Raw genomic sequence first — 12,100 nt, 5'->3', positions numbered from 1 at the left:
TAGTCAAACAATTCCCAATCAGACATTTTGTACCCATCTCTCGAGACAACAGCAGGTACCAGGTAGGTTTCGGGGAATAGGGGCCAGGGTACCCAGTAGTAAATTTAGACTCATCCCAGCCCTAGTTTTTACAGAAACTCATCCCTCTCAAGAGCTGTAGACCGCCTCCGTGGTCTAGTGGTAGAGCGTCCGCCCGGGGTTCGATCCCTGGCCGCATCATTTCAAAAGACGTTAAAAGATGGTACTTGTTGTTACCCTGTCTGGCACTCGGCATAAAGGGGCTAAAACAAGGACTGGTCGGCTCGGAGTCAGTATACTGTGTCTGAGTGGGGTATTCATGTTAAACTGCTGCATGGTATCTCAGTGAGCTAGCACTATAAATCGGCATCAATCCGGACTAGTCCAAGCAGACACACACACACGTGCATGCACGTCGTTATATAAGTGCAATAATCTTGGACGTGACGTTAAACCCAATTTCACCTCACCTAACCTCAAGAGCCGTAAACCTGACATATAATTCATTAAAGGAGATCATACTACAAACCAAGCTCATAGCAGACCAAGAACAGAAACGTCTGGCTTCATCAGATGGTAACATTGTTGTTAAAAGAAAACCAACCAGATATACAGGCTACAAACATTTTAATGAACATAATGTATGACACATCAATTGATAACATACATTATCCATTGGGTTCAAGATAAGAGTTAACAAAAGTGCCACGTATGGTACTGAAGCTCACCTGGATATGTAGTCAACAGCTTAAGAAACAAAAACAGCCACGGAACAAATGTTGCTGACATCACTGATACTCAAATATTTTCTGGATAAATACGAACAACTAACACTAAAAGCCAACAAACAAAACATAATGTTCTCATGAGGAGAGCATTCATGCCAAATTCAGCTCCCTCAGCCTGGCAATTTCAGAGAAGGTTACAGAGGCAAATACATTTTGACAAAACCAAAGAGCATGGTCAAGCTAGGCCAAAGAATAAGAAAAATTGAAAACACGTCTTGAGCCCCACTACTAACAACACAAGTACCAAATTTTGAAACATTTTGAGTGAGTGAGTGAGTTGGGAATAACGCCGCTTTTAACATTATTCCAGTTATATCACGGCGTGTCAGCTTAATGTGGGAGGAAAGCCCGAAGTGATGCAGGTCTCAGACGTTTACCACTTCGGTGAAACCCAGGAGCATGGGTATGGTGCTGACAAACCTAGAAACATAATCAGGGCGAACCGGGATTCGAACCCACAATCAAAGGTTTCTGGCGTGACCAAGGGACGCAACTCTGCACAGCCAATCTTTGCGCCTTAGACGACTGCGCCACCCGTGCCCCTGTAACATTTTGAAAGAAAATGGATGAGTAATTATGGCCATGAGCAGTTTCAGCCTTCAGAAGAGGGAACAGTTTCAGTATTCAGAAGAGGGAGCAGTTTCAGCATTCAGAAGAGGGAACAGTTTCAGCATTCAGAAGAGGGAGCAGTTTCAGCATTCAGAAGAGGGAGCAGTTTCAGCATTCAGAAGAGGGAGCAGTTTCAGCATTCAGAAGAGGCGACTATGTTTGTCATCAGAGGTGACTAACGAGATCAGGTGATCAGGCTCGCTGACTTGGTTGATGCATGTCATCGTATCCCAGTTGCATGGATCAATGCTCATGATGTCAATCACTTGATTCTCTGGTCCAGACTCGATTATTTACAGATGGCCGTCATATAGCTGGAATATTGCTGAGTGCGGCGTTAAACAACAAACAACCATTCAGAATGGTTTAAGTGCAAAGGTGAAATCAAGGTCAAAAGTATAACACTGCCAAAAACGGAACATGTATGTATGTGGAACCTCACTACTAACTACATGTTCCAAATTTCATTGCATTATGAACAAACATGTCTGTGTAACGGCCATAAAGGTTTTTCAGTATGCCTGTCATATTCAAATCGGATTTGAACCTCTTGAACTAATAGTGATGCCATCATTGGTGGTAACAACTGTGTGATGTTTCAGCTTCATTGGTCCAGTGCTTTCTGAGGACATAATGTTTATGCTGGACGCTAGGGCTGGCTATGGATATAGATTCTAGAGATCGACGATCACTAAATAAATATCAATCAGTTATTGATAAATACTGGAGAGGTAACTTTTACAAATATGTGAGAAAGTCCCGAAAGAAATCAACATACTTCCCGCCACCGGCGAGCATTGACACATTTATACATAGATTTTTTGTGGATATTTGAGATACAACAAACACAGTTGCTTTCTCTTTTCGACAATTGATATTACTGACAATAACAAGTCTGTTTCAGTAAATCTAAACTTTATTTTATCACAATGGTTTATGTAAGTTGTTATGGATGACAATTTCAAATCGAAAATCATTAATAGTTCTTCTCATTGACGATAATTCCGATTGATAATATCGATCTTTTTAGCCAGCCCTTGTGGACGCCGGATAACATGCTTGACAAACAGGCCATGACATAAGCTAACTTGACTTTAAGTCAGGTGAGCTAATACAAATCCATACACAGTACACATGTAAAGACAAGGTATTTCTTTGGAAGACAACTTCATCCACAAAGTCTGGAAGTTGTCATCGATAAAAACATCTTATCTTTACAGTTACTTACCAACTTCTAAAAAAGAAGAAGAAGTCAATCAAACAGTTCAAGCACACACACGTAATTAGGATTTCACATGCTGTCATTTTTTTCATGTAATCATCTCTACCAGTAATTAGGGACCAGTCATTTAAACTTTTGGATGCTTAATTAGTAGATCAAATGTGCCTTATATTCCAGTTTGCAACATTGCTCAACCAATCAGATTGTGACACACCCTCTCATAATTTTCAAACATATGTACACAAAATATATATTCAATAATTATTAGTGTCAGAGTAGGTCAACAAATTAACAAGTAACCTTGTGAATAGAATCCTTGGTAACATATTCTTCTACAGTATTCAATATAAGGCTTCCAAAAATAAAAGAATTGGTTCTCAGGCAATGTTTTTTTTAAAACATAGAGCGGGCAGGCGTTTTTTGGTTTGTTTTTTTGTTTTTTTTTTGTTTTTGGGGGGGGGGGAGGTTGTCTAGACTAGTATGTAACGAAATAAACAGTTGCATAACCATCTGGGAAAGGGCCTCCCTACATAACTGTATTCCTTGATGAGTAAAATACTTGAATACAGTATTTGACTGAATATTTAAGGATTTTGTTTTTAAAATGGAAATAAAAACAAAACGTGCAGCAAACTTTATGATGATGCAGGTGGTGCCTGAGAACCAAGACTATTATTTTTTTAGCCTAAAACCCACCAGAAACAGTATACCAGTCATATATATCACTGTGTGTCAGCATTTGTCAGTTTAGTTAGCTTGATTTGTTTAGAATCCTGGTAGAGATATTTTCCTGCCTTAGAGGTCCTTGATTATGGGCAATGGCTGACATTGTACCTGTAATTTGATACTTTTGATGACCTCATCAGTATAAAAATATTTTCTATTCTAGAAAGAAATACAGCAATCGTGCAGAAGAAAAAATTATCTCTTTGTGGCCTACCGGTCACATATAAAACCATCCTATGTTACGTGCATCACAAGGACTATTTGATAGTACTCCCACAAGCACAAACACATCATTTTGAGATCGACCTATTAAGAGCATCACCCATGGGTGTTGACGAGGTGACTAAACACATGAAAATGGTCTGTGAGTTAACACTGACACTTCATACAAACATACGGTTGAAAAGAAAGGAATGTAAAAATAAGTCTTGTAAAATACCTATCATAATAAACAAACTGTGAACATTCTATATGGTTTGAAATATTATTTGGTACATGAAGAAATAGATGCAGAACAAGGGAAAACATGTCTGCTCAACTGACCAACATAATGCTGATGCAGAACACTGATGAAGGTCATGATGAGAAAACTTGTCATGACAACTGAAAGCTCACTGGTTTCAAATCTCTATCTCATGCCAGTACGCACAAGCACATGAGTATAAAAATATATATATTGCACATCTTTGCAGGGCAAGTACACCCAGTTCACTATTCCACTTCCTGGCTATAACACTTCCTTGCTATAACACTTCCTTGCTATAAGACTTTCTCCCCATATCATGTCTCTTCCTTGCTATAAGACTTTCTCCCCATGTCTCTTCCTTGCTATAACACTTTCTCCCCATATCATGTCTCTTCCTTGCTATAAGACTTTCTCCCCATGTCTCTTCCTTGCTATAAGACTTTCTCCCCATGTCTCTTCCTTGCTATAAGACTTTCTCCCCATATCATGTCTCTTCCTTGCTATAAGACTTTCTCCCCATGTCTCTTCCTTGCTATAAGGCTTTCTCCCCATATCATGTCTCTTCCTTGCTATAAGGCTTTCTCCCCATGTCTCTTCCTTGCTATAACACTTTCTCACCATGTCTCTTCCTTGCTATAACACTTTCTCCGCATGTCTCTTCCTTGCTATAACACTTTCTCCGCATGTCTCTTCCTTGCTATAACACTTTCTCCCCATATCATGTCTCTTCCTTGCTATAAGACTTTCTCCCCATGTCTCTTCCTTGCTATAACACTTTCTCACCATGTCTCTTCCTTGCTATAACACTTTCTCCGCATGTCTCTTCCTTGCTATAACACTTTCTCCGCATGTCTCTTCCTTGCTATACCACTTTCTCCCCATATCATGTCTCTTCCTTGCTATAACACTTTCTCCCCATATCTCTTCCTTGCTATAACACTTTCTCCCCATGTCTCCTCCTTGCTATAACACTTTCTCCCCATGTCTCTTCCTTGCTATAACACTTTCTCCCCATGTCTCTTCCTTGCTATAACACTTTCTCCCCATATCATGTCTCTTCCTTGCTATAAGACTTTCTCCCCATGTCTCTTCCTTGCTATAAGACTTTCTCCCCATGTCTCTTCCTTGCTATAACACTTTCTCCCCATGCTTCTTCCTTGCTATAAGACTTTCTCCCCATGTCTCTTCCTTGCTATAACACTTTCTCCCCATGTCTCTTCCTTGCTATAACACTTTCTCCGCATGTCTCTTCCTTGCTATAACACTTTCTCCGCATGTCTCTTCCTGTCTATAACACTTTCTCCCCATATCATGTCTCTTCCTTGCTATAAGACTTTCTCCCCATGTCTCTTCCTTGCTATAAGACTTTCTCCCCATGTCTCTTCCTTGCTATAAGACTTTCTCCGCATGTCTCTTCCTTGCTATAACACTTTCTCCGCATGTCTCTTCCTTGCTATAACACTTTCTCCCCATGTCTCTTCCTTGCTATAACACTTTCTCCCCATGTCTCTTCCTTGCTATAACACTTTCTCCGCATGTCTCTTCCTTGCTATAACACTTTCTCCGCATGTCTCTTCCTTGCTATAACACTTTCTCCCCATATCATGTCTCTTCCTTGCTATAACACTTTCTCCCCATGTCTCTTCCTTGCTATAACACTTTCTCCCCATATCATGTCTCTTCCTTGCTATAAGACTTTCTCCCCATGTCTCTTCCTTGCTATAAGACTTTCTCCCCATGTCTCTTCCTTGCTATAAGACTTTCTCCCCATGTCTCTTCCTTGCTATAAGACTTTCTCCCCATGTCTCTTCCTTGCTATAACACTTTCTCCCCATGTCTCTTCCTTGCTATAACACTTTCTCCGCATGTCTCCTCCTTGCTATAACACTTTCTCCGCATGTCTCTTCCTGTCTATAACACTTTCTCCCCATATCATGTCTCTTCCTTGCTATAAGACTTTCTCCGCATGTCTCTTCCTTGCTATACCACTTTCTCCCCATATCATGTCTCTTCCTTGCTATAACACTTTCTCCGCATGTCTCTTCCTTGCTATAACACTTTCTCCGCATGTCTCTTCCTTGCTATAACACTTTCTCCCCATGTCTCTTCCTTGCTATAACACTTTCTCCCCATGTCTCTTCCTTGCTATAACACTTTCTCCGCATGTCTCTTCCTTGCTATAACACTTTCTCCGCATGTCTCTTCCTTGCTATAACACTTTCTCCCCATATCATGTCTCTTCCTTGCTATAACACTTTCTCCCCATGTCTCTTCCTTGCTATAACACTTTCTCCCCATGTCTCTTCCTTGCTATAACACTTTCTCCGCATGTCTCTTCCTTGCTATAACACTTTCTCCGCATGTCTCTTCCTTGCTATAAGACTTTCTCCCCATATCATGTCTCTTCCTTGCTATAACACTTTCTCCGCATGTCTCTTCCTGTCTATAACACTTTCTCCCCATATCATGTCTCTTCCTTGCTATAACACTTTCTCCCCATATCATGTCTCTTCCTTGCTATAACACTTTCTCCCCATGTCTCTTCCTTGCTATAACACTTTCTCCCCATGTCTCTTCCTTGCTATAACACTTTCTCCCCATATCATGTCTCTTCCTTGCTATAAGACTTTCTCCCCATGTCTCTTCCTTGCTATAACACTTTCTCCCCATGTCTCTTCCTGGCTATAACACTTTCTCCCCATATCATGTCTCTTCCTTGCTATAACACTTTCTCCGCATGTCTCTTCCTTGCTATAAGACTTTCTCCCCATATCATGTCTCTTCCTTGCTATAACACTTTCTCCCCATATCATGTCTCTTCCTTGCTATAAGACTTTCTCCCCATGTCTCCTCCTTGCTATAACACTTTCTCCGCATGTCTCTTCCATGCTATAACACTTTCTCCGCATGTCTCTTCCTTGCTATAACACTTTCTCCGCATGTCTCTTCCTTGCTATAAGACTTTCTCCCCATGTCTCTTCCTTGCTATAACACTTTCTCCGCATGTCTCTTCCTTGCTATAACACTTTCTCCGCATGTCTCTTCCTTGCTATAACACTTTCTCCCCATGTCTCTTCCTTGCTATAACACTTTCTCCCCATATCATGTCTCTTCCTTGCTATAAGACTTTCTCCCCATGTCTCTTCCTTGCTATAACACTTTCTCTGCATGTCTCTTCCTTGCTATAAGACTTTCTCCCCATATCATGTCTCTTCCTTGCTATAAGACTTTCTCCCCATATCATGTCTCTTCCTTGCTATAAGACTTTCTCCCCATGTCTCTTCCTTGCTATAAGACTTTCTCCCCATGTCTCTTCCTGGCTATAAGACTTTCTCCCCATGTCTCTTTCTTGCTATAACACTTTCTCCGCATGTCTCTTCCTTGCTATAAGACTTTCTCCCCATGTCTCTTCCTTGCTATAACACTTTCTCCCCATGTCTCTTCCTTGCTATAACACTTTCTCCCCATGTCTCTTCCTTGCTATAAGACTTTCTCCCCATGTCTCTTCCTTGCTATAAGACTTTCTCCCCATATCATGTCTCTTCCTTGCTATAACACTTTCTCCCCATGTCTCTTCCTTGCTATAAGACTTTCTCCCCATGTCTCTTCCTTGCTATAAGACTTTCTCCCCATATCATGTCTCTTCCTTGCTATAAGACTTTCTCCCCATGTCTCTTCCTTGCTATAACACTTTCTCCCCATGTCTCTTCCTTGCTATAACACTTTCTCACCATGTCTCTTCCTTGCTATAACACTTTCTCACCATGTCTCTTCCTCACAATAACACTACCTTGCTATAACTCTTCCTTGCTATAACTCTTCCTTGCTATAACACTTCCTTGCTATAACACGTCCTTGCTATAACTCTTCCTTGCTATACCACTTCCTTGCTATAACACGTCCTTGCTATACCACTTCCTTGCTATAACACGTCCTTGCTATAACTCTTCCTTGCTATAACACTTCCTTGCTATAACACTTCCTCACAATAACACTTCCTTGCTATAACACGTCCTTGCTATAACACGTCCTTGCTATACCACTTCCTTGCTATAACACTTCCTTGCCATATCACTTCCTCACAATAACACTACCTTGCTATAAAACCTTTACTTATGTTTCTAATCATCAAACATTTATTGACTGGAAAGTTTTGGTTTTGAGGCAAGGCAATAAATATTGACCTAAAACTTTGTCCACTTAATCTTCAATATGAAGCAATACTGTGTGTGATGGTAATGCTGTATTTGTCATGCTAAATTCTATGTGATAATAAATAAATTTTGAACATTTTCACAGAAATCTAGACTCTGGAGTGGAGAAAAGAAAACTGGCCCTTGGCTTGTCAAGTTCAATAGCCTATTCTCCTCAGCCTATTCTCCTCAGCCTATTCTCCTCAGCTTAGTAAAACATTGTGATTCAAGAAAAGCTTCAGGCTCATAGAGTCGTGATAATCACCTGCAACATAGATGACACTGAAATACTGCACTTGCTGCGTCCTGCACAGACTGCAATACCTGCATACTGAACAAAGCCTTATTCACCTTTTTCAACAACTTAAATGCTCTACGAATTGAGAGACTTGCAATTACAACGCATGAACTATTAGGCCGGAGGAGCGTTGCCCATTAAGAAGCATGGCCCATGTCATCAACGGCACTGATTCAGAACTTTCACAAGAGAAAAGTCAAAAGACAGAACTGAAAAGTACATTATCAAATTGATACATATGTACTGTAAATCTTGAAATTAATGCGTCTCCAAATTATTACGACGGCTGACCTCTAGTTAGAAGAGACCCACCCCATCCCCAGTGGAATGATACATAATCCTTACTTTAATCCAACCTTACCTTAATACAATGAAACAGCAAATAGGACCCCTTATTAGCGCTGAGTTGAGCACTTCCGTAAAAACAATAAACAGTGTTTTCCTAAATACAATACACAGTTTATATGTTTAATCTGTTGACTGGCATTGAGGAAGTTCAAAGGCAATAAAATTCTGGAAGCAATGCCTATTGTGTAATTCTGGAAGCATTGCCTATTGTGAAATTCTGGAAGCAATGCCTATTGTGAAATTCTGGAAGCAATGCCTATTGTGTAATTCTGGAAGCAATGCCTATTGTGTAATTCTGGAAGCAATTCCTATTGTGAAATTCTGGAAGCAATGCCTATTGTGAAACTCTGGAAGCAATGCCTATTGTGAAACTCTGGAAGCAATGCCTATTGTGAAACTCTGGAAGCAATGCCTATTGTGAAATTTTGGAAGCAATGCCTATTGTGTTATTGTGGAAGCAATACCTATTGTGTAATTCCTATTCCTTGAAAGACTTTGATATATACTTGTTACAACTGCTCAATGTTTGTGTTAATATTCAAGTTGGAATTTCCACTATTTCTGTTATTGTTGATAGTCATTTTGGAGACATAAATGCGAAGTTTCATTAGCGCGAACAAAAACCACTCGCATTTTGGCAATATAATTCACGCTCGCGTTAATTTCAAGATTTACAGTATATAAAATAATATTAATTCTAGATTCGGTTTCACAGCAAATACATCGATGCTGGCCAATGGGTGGAAGGGTTGATATATAACAGGATGCGTCAACACACGTCAAGTCATCGTCTTCCTCACTCCCACACAGCTTGATCCTCCTGGGAACTACGTCGACGTCGACGTAGTCCACGGTGCCAGGAGTATTGATAGTTGCTGCAGATGTCCTTCAGTTCTCGTACAAACAACGGGAAGATGCACACCCCCGTCAGGAACGTCTGGGGAGAGACCAACACATGTAAACTTGGGCAGGCAAATTGGGAAAAAAATCATTATTTTGCACAAAAAGAAATGTCGATATTTTTTTTGTTCTGCTTGTTTTAAGTCAGAGGTACTTGAACAATGTACTTTCATATTGCATTCAAAGCACTGATGTAAATCTGGGCATTAACGCCTCTTCATTGGTCCTGTAAATATCCGAAAAAGGATTAGTTCCAATATGGGAATATTTGCTGCAGACATTTGGCTGATTATCGGTCTCTAACTATTTGTAGATAAATTCCTGATATACACACACAATGTTCTACTTGGTACCACTATAGGGGATGGCGCCACTTACACAAATCATGAAGAGGTAGAAAACAGCTCGCCAGCCAAGAGCTCTCTGTATCACCGGAACCAGGATCTGGATCAGATTATATCAGTCATACAGGTCCCAAACAGGCAATAACCACGATCATTTATAGCTCTGCAGTGACATCTTTCAAAATATACAATTCATCTTATTGACCAGGAAAGAAAGAATCAACTGGCAATTCAAGAACAGAAGAAAAGTTGCTTCAAGGGCCAGTATGAGTTTATAAATCATGCATGAATAAATTCCCGAGTGTGACTTCATGCCATTAATTCATGCATGATTTAATTCTCAAACAAAAACAATAGAGGTCCACACTGCGAGGCCAACGACCCAAGTGGTACGAATAATAACTTCAACAAACTGGTAGGTTGGCAAAACTGTGTAATATGGCTCTGTGAGTTAATCCTAAACATACTTTTGGCAGATGTACCAAATACTAGTATGTAAATCAATGTATGTATAACACTGTCTACCTGTCCAATGGCCGCCCCGACACTTCCTGTTCCATCTATGATGCCGGTGACGGTCGCCAGGGCCTCAGTGTTGCCTTGTATAGGGCCCTGGTTGCCTGTGGTACAGAGATACTGAATCAATAACACACAACACACTTTCATGACACCTGCCTGAAACTAAGGACAAAAAGTAACAAATAATTAATTGATAACTTAAAAATATTCATATCCCCCGCCCAAAGTCGTTGCTATGGAAACTCGAAAAATAAACTTAACAAAAATTCCAAACTATCAAAAGGCACTAGTTTATCACAAGACCTATCTATGTGCCAAGTTTGGTGAAGAAATATTGTACGGTTTTGAAGATCTGCTCCAAAGGGAGCACTACCGCCATTTTCTGTCCAAGTCAAAGTTGTTGCCATGGAAACTCGAAACATAAATTTAAAAAAGTCCCAAACTATCAAAAGGCACCACTAGACCTATCTATGTGCCAAGTTTGGTTAAGAAATCTCTCATGTTTTTTTAGTTCTGCTCCGGAAACGAAACGTGATGGACGGACGGACAGCACCCATTCCTATATCCCCCTTCCACCTACGAAAATATTGCTTATTATTTAGTGTGTACACAACATACAACCTGTCAAGGTGGACAAAGTACCTTGCAATCTCATTAAAATCAGACCTTAGTTCTCGCTACCGCTAAACAAAGATCTGAAGACATCCCATTAGGGGTAACGTCAGAACGACCTTTGATCCGACCAATCAGTGCATCGCTTACCAGATTATGAAAGTGACAGTCGGGAAGGGGATTTCTAGTCATGCAGCCTCAAAAACTTTAACATGGTGTATTCCGAGCCATAGTTACAGGTTTAACAACTGAATCCTTACAATCTAGACCATCTATTAGCCATTCCAGAATGTTTTTTTGTTCAGGTTTCAAATTTGTAATCAAGAATTTGTCAAAATATGTTTCGAAGCGTAGTCGCCAATTTGAAATTTGTGCCGTAAAGCACGAGAGAGCTGATTCTTGAGTTACATTTTGGCTGGACTAACGAGTCTATGCAAAGTCCAATCAAAATTGCGTAACAAAATAGACATCCTGTTCGTCAGCAGCATGGATTTCAGTGTGTAGATTTTGGTCAACTGCAGGATTTGCAAAGCTTGTGTACCGTCAACTGGATGTCGACGGATATGCTGAAATCTTTTCTTGTTTTAATCAAGGTGCTCAAGTAATTTGATGCACTTTGCAGGGTAAGACCTGTTTTATTACAATATAGATTTTGATTATCAATAAGATTTTCTTGAGTGGGCACCGCCATTTTGTTTGAAGCAAATGCAAGTAATACGAGAGGTGGAAACTGATTGGTCAATAGGAGGGACATAAAAGCGACATAACTCAGAACGGCTACTGGTGGCACTACGCTCAAGCTCAGAAATTCCAGCCTAGTTCGGCAAGGGTGGAAACTGGACTTTTATAGTCAGTTAACTCCCTTGCCTCAGGAAGATGACTTACTCTATATCAAACATGATACATGCAGAAATGTTTGAACAGCAAAATGAAATATCACAAATGGGCGCTATGGCGGAGATGTCGAAGACATAAAAGTTAACAATGGACAATGCACTACAACAAAATATCTCTTGTCCTTTCACTAGAAATCGTTGGGCAGTATTTCTTGAACTTT

The 12,100-nt window shown here is 40.2% G+C and overlaps 1 protein-coding gene across 2 annotated transcripts in view; it reads right to left on the bottom strand.

The window, feature by feature from the left end:
* Positions 1–7,411: 7,411 nt before the first annotated feature.
* Positions 7,412–12,100, bottom strand: part of LOC124117374 (sugar phosphate exchanger 3-like) — a 37,567-nt gene continuing 32,878 nt past the window's right edge. For both annotated transcript variants that reach the window (XM_048401388.1, XM_048401389.1), the window contains exons 15-17: positions 10,438–10,532; positions 9,947–10,012; positions 7,412–9,605 (exon numbers count right to left, since the gene is read on the bottom strand). In XM_048401388.1, the coding sequence (XP_048257345.1) occupies positions 9,465–9,605; positions 9,947–10,012; positions 10,438–10,532 (302 nt within the window). In that variant the 3' untranslated portion in view covers positions 7,412–9,464. The remainder of the gene's footprint in view (positions 9,606–9,946; positions 10,013–10,437; positions 10,533–12,100) is intronic.

This window comes from Haliotis rufescens, unplaced genomic scaffold (assembly GCF_023055435.1).
Source record: "Haliotis rufescens isolate VD_foot unplaced genomic scaffold, xgHalRufe1.0.p SCAF_22, whole genome shotgun sequence".
In the NCBI taxonomy this organism is placed as follows: Eukaryota; Metazoa; Mollusca; class Gastropoda; order Lepetellida; family Haliotidae; genus Haliotis; species Haliotis rufescens.
This window is presented reverse-complemented; position numbering and strand designations above follow the sequence as displayed.